At 40.0% G+C, this 13,752-nt stretch overlaps 2 protein-coding genes across 3 annotated transcripts; both read left to right on the top strand.

Moving 5' to 3' along the window:
• Nucleotides 1-753: 753 nt before the first annotated feature.
• Nucleotides 754-5,245, top strand: LOC306839186 (uncharacterized protein). 2 transcript variants are annotated; one of them, XM_079367731.1, is made up of 3 exons: nt 754-914; nt 1,568-1,777; nt 1,896-5,245. In XM_079367731.1, exons 2-3 carry the CDS (start codon nt 1,774-1,776, stop codon nt 3,956-3,958), a joined length of 2,067 nt encoding a protein of 688 aa, XP_079223857.1. In that variant the 5' UTR covers nt 754-914; nt 1,568-1,773; the 3' UTR covers nt 3,959-5,245. The 2 variants fall into 2 exon arrangements, with proteins under 2 accessions (XP_079223857.1, XP_079223858.1); XM_079367732.1 differs by lacking the exon at nt 1,568-1,777 and having other exon boundaries at nt 1,893-5,245.
• A 1,109-nt stretch (nt 5,246-6,354) lies between these two features.
• LOC306839130 (uncharacterized protein) lies at nt 6,355-12,864 on the top strand. The gene is made up of 5 exons (XM_079367643.1): nt 6,355-6,540; nt 8,213-9,041; nt 9,663-9,857; nt 9,988-10,210; nt 11,894-12,864. Exons 2-5 carry the CDS (start codon nt 8,333-8,335, stop codon nt 12,084-12,086), a joined length of 1,320 nt encoding a protein of 439 aa, XP_079223769.1. The 5' UTR covers nt 6,355-6,540; nt 8,213-8,332; the 3' UTR covers nt 12,087-12,864.
• Nucleotides 12,865-13,752: the final 888 nt, after the last annotated feature.

Below are 13,752 nucleotides of genomic sequence, written 5' to 3'. Positions count from 1 at the left end.
GAGACTCTTTTAAAAGTAAAATTAAAATATATTTTTATAATTATAAAAATTATAATGTTATGAATTATTTTATAAGAAATAACGTGAATGATTGTATAAACCTTGTGTTGGCATTTTCTACATTACTGTGCATATTAAGAGTGGCAAATGTATTGTTTTTAACCCCGAAAGTTTAAATAATTGAAGTTAAAGTTAATAAACGCGCAATCGACATATGTTAATATTTGACCCATGACTAAAGTTATAATTGTAATAACTAATTATAAAGCAATTTTAATGACAGTAATATGCATGACAAATTAAACAATTTACTTCAACAAGTTTTTTTTAGGACACAATCTTACTTTATATGAGAAGTATATTTGATATATTTGAATATTTGATTGTTACAAGGGTAACAATCAAATATTAGATTACATGGATTACAGATTTGATTACATGAAAAAAAGGATTATCATTCAGCCCAACACATCTAATGGCATTAAAGTTTATTCAACATAACGAGAAGACAATTATCCAGGACAACGTGTAAATTACTCATAAGTGTAAATTAACTCCAGCTGTGTCAAGTATAACCTCTTTCAAAAAAAAATTATAAACATAATATACGATTTAAAAAAGCACATGTTGTATCTACAGACAAAGCTGACGCGCACAATGTGGATTTAAGTAATACATATAAAAATGGTGTGGCTTCACCGTTTGTGTTAGACTTTAAATAAATGAACGGCAGACGGAACCTTAAAAAAAGTAGGCAGCAGTTTCTTTCAGAGCCTCAGAAATGTCACGGACACCCGGATGTGGTCGAAATTTAAACCGCCATCACAACAGCACTTTCCTCACAGCGGTGTGTTTGAAGGATCAACGACATCGGGAACATTTTTGATTAAATAGCCCTAAAAGGCTTCTTCAAGGTGAGCAGAGAAACGTGTTCGTAGCTTTATTAATTCTCCGCTGATAGCTTCCCTTGTCAGCGCCATCGAGCTCGGATATGACTATTACCTGGAAAACAACATGATCCATATTCTGCATTATATATAATCTGTGTGGTGTTCAAATGAGGGAATAAAGAGTTTAGGGTTGTATGCAGTATTTTTAATTATATTTTAGTGTATAGCTAAGAAATAAAAGTAAAGCATGTTAGGATCGGTTTAGTCTTTAGCTTTTTAAAAGACATTTCTTCCCGCGCGGCAACATTTGAATCCAGAACATAGACAGAGCCCTACATTGCCCATCCCATTAATTATAACAAACGTTATGTAAATGTGATTAAAATTATATTTAAATAATGATGAAGAAAATAATGAAAATCACATTTTAAATAATGATAAAAAAAACACCACCTAAACATTGTTTCTTGCTGTTGTTTAAATATTTACTTAAAGTTTAAAACGTTTTTAAATTGCTTTTTAAGGTCAATAAAATAATAATTGATCAGGTGGTATAAATTGGATTACTCAGTAAAGAACAAAAAATAGTGTTTTTGTCGGCCAACCAGACAAACAAACATTTTGTCATCAATAAATAAAAAAACTTTCTTGGATTTATTTGTCATTAAATTTGTAAGACAGGATACAGAAGGACTTTAGAGAAGTGGGGAAGGAGCCTCGGATTGGATTTGAACCTGGTCCGCCCACGTCGAGGACCACAGACTCTTATAGAGGAGCATGAAGCGGCCACGAGGCTACGAGTCTTAATTTTTTATTTATTTTTTTAACACTTTTTAAAAACTCACACAAGACTAGACATCACCAACACATTAGTTTTTAACCGATGAGTGCGTAGTTGCAGATTAATCTATAATAACTACATTATTTTCAAATATTTACAGCTGTCTATGAAACTGTCACTTTGTAAAACATTAATTTTGATCCTCATCCGTTATTTTATAGGAGCAAACCTAACCGAAGCAGTCAGAGTTGATGGGTACAGTATGGAAGAAGAGATAATCAGCGCTGATGCAGAACAAGGAGAAGCTCGGAGCAATGAGGAAGAGTCAGGAACGGACAGATCTGGATTGGAGGAGACTGAAGTGAAGGAGGATGAAGCTGATGAGCCTGAAGCGGAGGATTGTGAGGTGGAGCCTGAAGCAGAGGATCGTGAGGTAGAGCCTGAAGCAGAGGATCGTGAGGTGGAGCCTGAAGCAGAGGATCCTGAAGTGTTGCAAGCAGAAGGAGAGGCTGGAGGTGAATTGTCAAACAGCAGCCCTGCTAAAAGAGGGAGGGGGAAGTCCCAGGGGTCAAAGAAGCTGAAGGTCTCTGTTACAGATGTTACCTTAACAAACCTGGTGTCAGGCATTTCCAATGGTGGGTCCCCACAGCCAAAGAGGGGAAGAGGGCGTCCAAGACTCTCAGACACGAAACAAGCAGAGCTGCAAGAATCAGAAGGTGACCAGACTGATGATCCTGCTACAACCTCTAAGAGTCCAGGGAGGCCGAAAGGATCCAAAAACAAGACGAGTAATGGAAACAGTAATATAACGGACGACTCCCCTAAGAAAAGAGGCAGGCCTAAAAAGAATTTTATCCCTGAGACCACTGCTGGTGAAGTTTTACCCAATGGTGGCTCTAATGTGCCAAAAAAGGGAAGGGGTCGTCCTAAAGGATCCTTTAAACGCAAATTAGAAAATTCGACAGAATGTGAAAAGAATGAAGGGCATTCTGGAGAACCCAGAAAAAGAGGACGACCAAAAGGCTCTCCTAATAAGAAACCCAGACTGAGGTCACTGTTGGGCATGGAGGAAGAGGCTGAAGGAAGCCTGAGCTCTGGCAGAGAGGCAGACGGGAATGACAGTGATTATTCAACACAGGATTTATCTAATGGCAGCGTAAACACTCCTGGTAGAGGGAGGGCAAGACCAAGAAGAAAAAAAGTTCAGGAAAATGGCAGTCAGCTGGTCAAGAGGGGAAGGGGTCGACCTCGAGGCTCTTTAAACAAGAAAGTTAATTGTAAGGTGGGCCGGCCTCCAAAAATACAACTCCTCCCTCCATCACGCAAACCCAAACGCGGTAGACCTAGAAATGGACCAGTGAAAAGGGGACGGCCCAGAAAGTACCCGCTACCGTCACCAGACGAGCAGAAAAAGCCAAAAGTGTGGAAGGTGCTGGGAAGGCCGAGGAAATACCCACGTGTAGATCCTCCCGAGGGGGCTCCACTTAGTCCGAAAAGAAGCCGTGGTCGGCCTCGCAAGTCGGAGTCAAAGAAAGCCGCCCACCTACGCATGAAACCTCCTGCCACTCCTTCAACGCCTCGCAACCCCAAAGACGAAGCTCCAAGAAAAAGGGGCCGCCCGCCGAGCAGTGCAAAGAGTGAAGCTGGGACCCCAAAGAAAAGGGGCCGTCCTAAAAGTTCAATAGTCAACAATGAAACGGTGCTCGACAGTGAACTCCCCAACTGTTTGACAGAAGCAACTTATTCGGCTGCTGTTGAGGAAAAAGAGACAAATGAAAACCTGGAGATTTTGCCCACTGGGAACTCGAGCAGCACAGAAAGTGAAGTTGTAACGGTGAAGAAAAGGGGACGCCCTAAAGGTTCGGGCAAAACGAAAATCAGGAGGGAAACGCAGCTTGACAGCGAGACCCAGAACCTTTCAATAGATGCAGCGGATTCAACTGCTTCCGAGGAAAAGGAGGCGAATGAAAACGCGGAGATGTCGTCCACCGAGGGCGACGCAAAGTCTTCTAGCGCTCCGACGACGCCTGGCAAACCCGTTGACGAAACGCCAAGAAAACGAGGCCGCCCATCGAGCAGTGTGAAAAGGGAAGTTAACCCCGAGAGGAAAAGGGGCCGTCCGAAAGCCTCAGCTAGCAAAAACAAAATAGGAAGTGAAGGTGATTCATCTGCTGTCGGAGAAAAAGAGGTGGATCTAAACATTGAGTTGATGCCGATTGAAGGGGACGATGCTGAAGAAACGCTCGTTGACCAGGACACAGGTGTGGAAGTTAGCAGCCAGGCTTGATGGATCTCGTTTCTTTCTTCTTCTGTTTTTTAAACCTCCGACCAAGACAGCTGGTGTTAGTAGTTACTGTTGAAACATTGCACACGATCCTTCTTAAAATGTTGTCAGTCGGGTCGGCTCGATATCCTGTAGCTCTCCTGTTTTCCTCACTAACTAGTCCATGCAGTTTTGCATTTCAGTTCTTGATCCTTTTTTTTATTCCTAATGTCATCTTGAGTAAGCAGTAATACTAAACTAGCCTGTATAGTTTCTTCAGGTGTAATGTTTGTTTGTTGACCTGTGAAAGTGAAAAGTGAGCCGGAGGAGGACTTGAACATGGGAGAAAAATGAGAGCATTAAAAGAGCAGTGAAACTATGTAGAGCTGAAGTGCTGACATCACTTCTGGCTAGCTTCTGTCCCACCAGCCTTTGTGACACTTTAATTTATCATTTTTGAAGTCTAATTTTCTGAAGATCATCTTGGTTATGAACCTACGACAAATTATAAGCATTGTTTAGCTGTGCGTCTACAACTTAGCTGTTTTAGTTTTTTCCCTTCACATCAAATCTGTAAACAGAGCCTTAAAGGTATTCACTAAAATAAACCAGTAATGCTTATTAACTAAATGGTTTCATTCAAAGGATACCTGTACAACAAGGGGAAAAATACCAAGCCAATCATCGTAAGCATTCTTCAATTTAACGTGACTGTACTATTGCTGAACTTGTGTTGGAGCACTCGTTTGTTTAGGTTGATATTTCCCAGTGGATCATATCTTCATATTTCTTTGAATGTCTCATCAGCTAGTAAAACTCAGCTCACTAAGTCATGCGGCACAGACGGAGCTGAACTTCTGTATCAGATGCCTTCCCGATGCTCACAGTGGCCCTGAAGATTTTCTCCTCCTTTTATCTTTTCTTTGGAGGTACCAGCCGTTTTTTTGTTTTGTTTTGTTTTTAAATGTTTGTGTAGCCGTGAAGCCTTTTATAGGTTTAAACAATTTGGGATTGTGTTACGGTAAAATCAAGGGATTGACTTCATATCCTAAACATTCATGTTCTTGTTTTTTTTTGAGTACCTTGTAAATAAATGTGACTTGTACATCATTATTTCCTTGTTTTTTTAAAGGCTCCTCTGTGTCAAGTCATAAACGAATGTGAAAAGGAAAGTTACGGTTTTGAAATTGTCTGGCTTTTTAAGGTTGTTTTGTTTGATGTGGAACAGGTTGGATGTTGTGTGTTTTGAACAAGAAGTCTATTTGTGAGAAAATTCTCTTGAATTAAAACGTTGATCTTGCTGTTTTATTATCCAGCGTCATTTGATTGAATGTTCCTGAGTCTCCTGAGTTTTTGTTTTTGTTGTATTTTTGAAGGTTTACACGATGTAGGCAAATACACAGACTGTAGCAGCTCCACCCTCGCCCGTCCTGTTTGAGGACTTCTATATTAACACTATGCAACTATTCTATGGCCAAGTCTGTGTTTTGTGACAGATGGATCACCACAGTGCAGGTCTCGATGCAAGGCATGACTTTATTCCAATCTCAAAATACCACTCCAAAATGACTGGCATTTAAAAGGCGTCATATGTATATACATATCCAGTTTTATTCCAGAAGCCAAGAAATTATAAGTGTTACTTCCTATGAAAGCTCCTTTGAAATCATCCTTTGTCATTCTGGAGAATGGAGATTGTACCTTAGATTTGATATTGGGACTTGAACGATTACACATTGGGTAGTGTATGAGAGAGTTAAGATCATATACTAGCATCAGTCATTCAAAACATGGGTTTTAATTATTAAATACGGAATATTAGCTCTTCAGCACAAACACTATTTTAGTTATTTGTTTAGTATAAATCGCATTATAGCTTACATGTGCTATTCATGTTCTAGAAAGGCCTAGTTAGAAAACTTAAAGACGTCAAGGTTGTGCTGAAGTTATGAGAACAACGTAATGAAGTCAAATTGGTCTTAATGCAATGTTTAATATCAGTTCTCATATATTTTCCATTATAGCACTACAGTCGCTTTATTCTTTCAGTATTCATTTTTGTTTACAGCTCGAGTATAGTCGTGTTCTATTATGTGCCATTCAGTATCACTTTATTTAGTATCTGCCTACATAGCTGTATATTTGACATTTACTGCATTATAATTCTGTTTATATATTCAGTCCCATCACTGTCCACTTATACCTTCTTTTGTATCTAACTTTGTCATTTTGTATTTTAATTTTGTACTTACATCTTAGCACTTTATTCTTTTGTTGACACTTTATCTTTGGTTAAACGTTTAGTATAGCTGTACTGTCGTGTATTTACTGCTCTGTGTGCCTTTGAATTGTCGATTTGGCGACAAATAAAGAGTTTTTAATTGTTTCTGATAAAGCTTCCTGTCCTTCGAAATAGTATCAGAGTGATACCTCTTCGTTTTTCCAATGCTCTGTTGCTAAAGAAAGAATTGAGCACCTGGTCATACCTGCCAGGTAGCTTCTGACTCAACCAGCGAGCACTAACTAAACCAGGCCAGTGGTCGCTACTTGTCGGTCATAAAGGACGGGATATCTTTACTGTGATGTGACCGGAATTACACCAACAGGTAGGACATTTGTACCATTAAGACCCCATATGTTTTGTTTCGATGGATAAGCTGAATTTAGCCGTAGACTTCACATACCTCCGAAGTTGTTTAACCAGTAAGTGCGAGTTTCAGCGTCTATCCACATTCCTCCTTCCTGCTGTGAAACAGGCCCAGTCTTCACAAGAACAACTCTGATCATAACAACGAGCTGCTTTAATGAAGTGAACATTGAACAGAAGGCTTTGACTCTTTACCGTTTAGACTAAGCAGGAAGCTGAAAGTTTGTTTTTAACAGTAACTCTAACTAGTTGTGCGGTCTTTAAATACCTGAGGACTGACAGGATGTAAATGAAGGCTGTGTAGACAGAGGAGCAGACTGTTTGTAAACCTGAACATATCTCTCTAAAACTTTAAATTGTTCCGAGTTTCGGGGATTAAAAATATTAAATCTGAATGTTAGGCTACTACTCAAAATTTTACAAAAGGTTAAAGGATACTCAAATCAAGTCATGGTTTATAAGCCTACCTTCCTCCTTTATCACATCTAAACATGAACTTTATTTTGAAGGTGCAGTGGTCATAGACTAGATTTAGGCTCTCTGTAGTTTGAGGCTGCAGGCAAAGTCCAGCCTGTGTTAGGTGTCTTCACAGATCAGGAATGCAGCCATGTTTATATAACTTGTTATTCACTTTCTAGCTGAAATCTATCCTTGTTTTCTGTTAATGATTAGCCTTACAGGTATCACCAGTCAAAGCTTTACTCCGGTTGTCTCTTCTGTCAAAGACGGTTAGTTTTAATAGTTTGTGTAGCCTGGTAGAAAGGGGAGACATTATGAATAAGCATTTCTCGTATCACCTCTGGAGAGTCAAATGATGCCTGATTGGCAGCATATTTATGTTCAAAGACCGTTCAGTCACTGGTTTGAGCATCAGTCATTGTTTAATTACATTTCATTTGTGTACGTCCCAACATGTGAATATCTGTTTTTTCAGTGGAAGATAATGTGTCTTTTAGTCAACTTATTGAGAGACTTACTTACAAAAAAAAAACTGAGGGTGAAATTGAGTATCTTCTTTTGAAACAGAGGCTGCGGATACATTTTTGACTATGGTGATATTCTTTATGCCGAGCGATTTGTCTGGTCCGTGTTTCCACAAACACTATTGAGTCTTGTTTGAGAAACTGAGTTTGTCTTCCTAACAGAATGATGGAGGCCATACTGCATGAACTGCCTTCTCATGGATGTTATTTACTGACTCCTAAACTTATTTGGTCCGAGGGGCAAATCATGTATGAAGTCAACAAACTATCTTTGTCTTCGGGAAAAGGGCTCTGAATGATTTTGCTACATTGTTTTAGTCTGAGCCACGGGGTCATGTTTTTATTTATTTTAATAAGTAATCTATTTATCATTAACTGATCCATCTTTGAGTTTATGAAGTATATACGTAAGTTCATTATTAAACCCAAATACTCAAATTAAACAACATAAAGAACTTCTTTATTCACATGTTTTAAGTGCAGTGTGGCGGATTTTCTTAGAAACACTCGTACAGGACCAACACCCGAACAGACTCAGGCTCTATCTTTACAACATGTCAGCATGTGCACGCCCTGATAAACACTGAGCTTTGATTTATTTTGAGGCTGATTGTTTAAACAAGGTCACAATTTTTTTCCCCCTCTCAGGCCGAGATCGACAAACGCGTCCAAAAATGACTTTAAACTACTGGAAGGAGCTTTGTTAACAGACAGACTCTTGACAGTGCAAACGGTGTTTCCTGAAGAGAGACGGGATTACAATCCAGAATGTCTGGTCAAGGTGGATTGGGCTCAGATTTACCTGAAGAGGGGACACTTACACTGGCTGATCTACAAACAGCAGGCAGTAAAAATCTGCAGGAGAACGGAATTATCAGTGAAAAAAGGGAAATAGATGAGGAAGACGACGACTCAAAGCACGAGGAAGACGAAGATGAAGATGAAGAGATGACCAGCTCTGCTCACCTGGAGCCCAGTACTCTGCCGTGGCCCGGAGACAAAGACAAGTGGCCTCAGACGGATAATGGGGAAGGTGGGTCAGAAAAGAGAGCGTCTGAGCCTGAAGAGAGGGACACGGGGATCAGCAGAGGGAGTCAGGATCTGTCAGAGGAGCACAGTCAGTCAGAGAGCGACGGAAAGAGTAAATCAAAGTGGAGGGAGAGCATGCCGGAGGGAGACAGGTGGAGGGACGAGGAGATTCTGGTGCAGAGGGACGATAAAGGGGACGGCTCTCTGGCGGATGATGAACATGAGGAGGAGGAGGAGGAGGAAGAAGACGACGATGATACAAACTGGAGTCCAGAGAAAGCCGCTCTGGGTTTCACTCCTCATGTCACCATAGTGCGCCCGTCCAGCAAAGAGCTCCCAGAGGAGAGCCGACTCCTCATAGAGAGGGACGAAAAGTACGAGCCACAGATGGATACAGAATCGACCGTGCAGTTTGATCCGGAGTGGACACAACAGGACGACAAGTACTGTGAGTACTTTTGTACTTTTGTTTACAGCAGGACTCCTCATGTCAATGATGCAGATGTACAAATAAACATTTTCTTTTCACAATTAAAAAAAATCACTTTCACTAAGAGTGAAGTGAAGAGGTAACTCCTTAAGAGCCAAGCAGAGACTTTTTATTAACTTTGCACCAGCACGTTCATTATTCTTTAAACTATGAATCAACCTCATCATTTTCTTTCTGGAATCTTTAAAATAGCTATGATCTGTTTGTAACATAAAACCTTCAAACTAATAGTTAGAACGTAGTTTTTATAAGTTGGATGTTACTTCAGGTCACGCGTGTGAATGATACATCATGTTGTAATGGAGCTGGAGTAAGGACGGTTCATGGTGCCTTCATGTGCTCGTTCAAAATGCACCGCTGAAGAGTTTGGACAACAGACTTTTTTTTTTCTTCCAAGAGAACAGTCTGTATGTATTTAAACTCCTGAACACGCACAGCTCTGTATCTGAATGATCAGAAAAATAACTTTATTTGGCTAAATTGATCATAAATGTGATTGGTGTGTGCCATTAACCACATGTTTACTGCAGCACATTTTCACTAAGTAAAGTTAGTCATTTCTTTCACACTTTTCTTTAGACCTGTGTGAGCGCCTGTGCAGTGAGAAACTGAGGCTGGCTCTGGCGACCACAGCTGCTGCCGTACTTTTCCCTCTGCTGGTGTGGGGGGGTTACGCCCTCCTTCCCTTTGACCCCCCGCTGATTGGTAGCCCCCCCCTCAGAGTGGTGTACACCCTGCGCTGCTCCTTCTTCGCCACCATCCCCATCCTGCTCGGTAAGATCTCAGGATGTTCGTGTGTTGAAGTTACTCGTGCGTTGGAACAAATGTTGCAAAAACTCAAATGTGTTACTATGAGCACAATAATCCACAATAATCCACAATAATCCCCGTCACGTCTCTGCAGGTGTGCTGGTGCAGGGTGCGGCCCGGCTGCGATACAGCGCCATGAAGCCCCTCCATCAAAACAAACTGCTGAACAAAGAAGTGGCGGTGCACTGGCACTACGTCAACGAATCCCTTGCACTCTTCTTATTCTTCTTCCTGCAGCTCGCTGTCATGGCAACCTACATCAGCCAAGACCTGGTCAAGTTGATTCCGTTGCTCACCATCATATTTGCTTTTGGAAGGTTTGTGCACTTGTTACGAAAAAGAAGATAATTCAAATAAAGGTTAAAGAGAGAGATGGGTGATTCGGTGGGGTAGAAACCTGACAGATTTATTCATTTGCAGATGTCACACTCTGCAGACGTGACAGAATAGATAAAAACAACAACACAACAGCCGGAGGCCGACAGGAAAATCCCAAAAATCATAGCCTACAACTTCAACAATATTGTCTCTTTCCCTTTAATGCAAAGAAGCATGATTTGATATGAGGTTAAAACAGGAAGAACCTTTGGAACAATACGTTTTGAACTACTGTGGATAATCTGCAAGGCAGAAAAAACAAAAAGAGTTTCCAGTAAACCGTCAACGCAGGTACATCAATGCTTTGAGCCTGACACTTAAACTGTTTACTACTATGCTAACATCTGCTAATCAACGCTAATACAAAGTGCAGCTGAGCTGAACGGCACTTGTGTTATTTATGTGCCTTTAAAAAATGTTAAAGTCCACTTTAGTTAAGTTTCTGCCATGGCTCAACTTGACGCCATCAGTTCTGCTTTTGGTTGCACTTCTGCTCGTCGAGGAAATTAACTGTGGGGGACAACATCCTGTTAACACTTGCTTTCTTTGATGTGAGCGAAACAAACGTGCCAAGAGAACAAACAAGTCGATGTCAGAGTTGAATGTTGCATGTGCAGACAGCACCTGTTGACTTTCTCCATCCTCACTTTCACTTATGATGAGACGAGGACAGAATAGCCGGGCGGAGCGTTTACTTCTAGATAATTGACTTGTTGACGTTTTTTAATTTACATAATATTCTGTGCATGAGTTACTCGCTTCTGTCTCTGTGGTGTTGTCTTTACTTCGGCCTACATTGAAAGTTGCTGAACAAGTGTCCCAGTGAGTTTTTGAATGCAGCCACTTTTTCCTCTTCCAAATAAACTGGTTGAACTGGAAACTGTACCTGTCAGACCAGAAATAGGGTTACCTAACCAAGAGGGCCATTTAAAGCTGTTAAAGACTGAACTAAGACAAGGATGTATTACTTTCTATTTCCTCCTCTTTCCTCTTGTTTTTCTATTTCATTGTTTTTTCCTTTCTATTTCTGTTCTTGTCATTTATTGCCCTTTGTTTGTTTTCTTTGCTGTTCTGTTATCTGTTACCGCTCGAGTTACACAGGATTATAGATTAAGCAAAAACTGAGTAAGGAGCAGGGATGGACACAACAACACAACTGAATTAAACTCTGTTTTTACTGTAGATTTTTAGTTTAGCTTGATGACTGGGGTTACAGTTTCATGTGAATATATTCATATTAACTTGAATGCATACTATTCAAAGGTAATATTATTCACGTTTTTAGATTTACTGAAACAAAGACAGTTCAGGTCTGATATGTTCTATAAATCAGACTTCAGAATGAAGTTTCTGCTATGACTCCTGTTGGCTCTGAATAAACATTTAACAGTCAAACAAGTGATGCATATTATTCAAGAAAAAAAAATCTATTAAACTGATGAGGGTTCAGTGATCTCATTTTTTGTTGAAACATGATGGGGTATAGAACAAGAGATCATGTTGTCATTATTGATACAAAAGAAGATGACTTTAAATCCTCAAAGACTAAAGAGGTCTGAGTTAATCCCTCTTATTTGCTTTTTTCTGCTCTAATGTTATGTTTCCTGTTCTCTGTGCTGCAGGCTTATCTACTGGCTCTGCCTCTCTCTGGGCAGCACCATCCGAGGCCTCGGCTTCGGCTTCTCCTTCTTCCCCATACTGGTCATGTTGGGAGCCAACCTCTACTACGTCTGCTCGTCAGTGGGACAGGGGGCAGTGTTTGATGTAGCCCCGCCCACCACAGCTCCACCTCCCAGGCAGCGGTTTTGGGGTTGAAGGTGACATCAAATGTCGCAAATGTGTTTCAGATCATTACTTAAAAACACTAAGACTGTAGACAACTCCTTTTTTTTTTTTTTTTTTTTTTTGAGTCCTTTTAAGTTATCGCTCAGACGTCAGCTCTTTAACACAACAGCAAAAACTCCTTGAGCAGCTGTTCTGTCTTTATTACAAACTAAGTACAACATCTGTAAGCTTGCCTTGACTGCTGTTTTCGTGTTCTGTTGCAGCTTGGTCATTAATTATAATGACATGCGGCAAAAAAACCAACATATTTTTACAAGCAGTTGCAATCCCCTTGCACGTGTCATAATAAGGAATACTGCATACTTATGTGGAAACTTGTAATTTAAAAGATAAGATCTCTCTTTTTCAGCGCTGTATTATATTAGTAATGTCGAAGGTATCACTCTCCTAGGTGTCCCCAATGTTGAACTGCAGGAAAGCATTTTTTTTTATTTCGCTGCACAAGAGATCAAATTATTATGGACAGTTTGTGTTCTTTGAACATTCCATTTTTTTCTCTTTCTCTAGATGTTTTTTTAATTTCTATTTTATTTAGATTTTATTTTATTTTTTAAGTTTTTATGTTTCATGTTCTTCTGTTTGTTTGGCGGAAGTAATGGTTTGCCACATGTTTTGCAGATCAACCAGTTCTAGGGGAAGCTAGTCACTGCTTATTTTTTTTCCCCTGGGTAAATCAAACTTAAAGATTTTAACGAGGGTTGCTCCTACTGACTTATTTCCCTGTCCATTAAACTGAGATTTAATTTCAGACTTTGTGTGTTTACTCTGCAAATTGTAATGTCGAGTGTGGCTGACATGAGCAGTGCCAGCACCCCCAGCCTTCAGCCCTCCTTACAGGGTAGGGAGTAGAGACACTGTCTGCTCGAGTGGTTGTATGCCAGTTGACCTGTGCTGCTCCTCAAAGAGATGCCACCTGTCCACAGTGCAGGTTTACATCCAGGCAGTAGAGTGGGAGAGCAGGCCCATTTACCAGGGCTTCAGCCTTTGCTATTGGATGTGGGCTGTGTAACAGCCTGGACTTGAAAAGTAACTGCTTCTACGAAGTATGAAGTGCACAGTAAACAGTGACTGTTATCTGTATGATACATTAAATTGAACAGTCTGCATGTGAATCTCCTGGTTTTTTCTTCATATTGAAACCAGCAGAGAGGTCATTACTGTAGAGGAAATGCATGGCAAAACAGTGCAGATTAAAGTGCATAAAGGTTGATTTATATTTTACAAATAATTTATTTGACATTTTTTTTAAGTAAATAATCAAACATAAAAGAGGTTGTGGGTAAATGGTCGAGCTTTAATCTTCCTCTTTGGAAATGATCAGTGAAAAAATAAAGTTTAAAAAGTTTCGAAATGCCAGCAAAGGCTCTTGTCTTCATGTCAACAGAAAAAAATTGTGTGATTGTGGAATCGATTGCGTGTGCTTGAATTATTAAGTTAAGTTATTTTATTTTGAGCTGATCAAATTCAGTTTTGAGTTTCTGTTCAAGGGACCTTTTGTTTGGATGTGATGCAGCAAAATAAAGGCATGACATTTTAAAACTGTCAGAGTGGAGCTCAGGATCCAGTGAGTTGGAAATAAAAACGTTTTAATGTAAACAATCACACATTTTGTTCATGTTGAAAATAGTTTTCTCCT

The sequence above is a fragment of the Symphodus melops genome (genome assembly GCF_947650265.1).
Source record: "Symphodus melops genome assembly, chromosome: 18".
NCBI lineage: Eukaryota > Metazoa > Chordata > Actinopteri > Labriformes > Labridae > Symphodus > Symphodus melops.
This window is presented reverse-complemented; position numbering and strand designations above follow the sequence as displayed.

What these genes read in the sequence shown, in the direction of transcription:
- LOC306839130 (XM_079367643.1), top strand. Translation starts at nt 8,333, where the DNA reads ATGTCTGGTCAAGGTGGATTGGGCTCAGATTTACCTGAAGAGGGGACA. An exon ending in CACCATCCCCATCCTGCTCG is followed by an intron (nt 9,858 to 9,987) that starts GTAAGATCTCAG and finishes ACGTCTCTGCAG; the next exon opens with GTGTGCTGGTGCAGGGTGCG. An exon ending in ATCATATTTGCTTTTGGAAG is followed by an intron (nt 10,211 to 11,893) that starts GTTTGTGCACTT and finishes TCTGTGCTGCAG; the next exon opens with GCTTATCTACTGGCTCTGCC.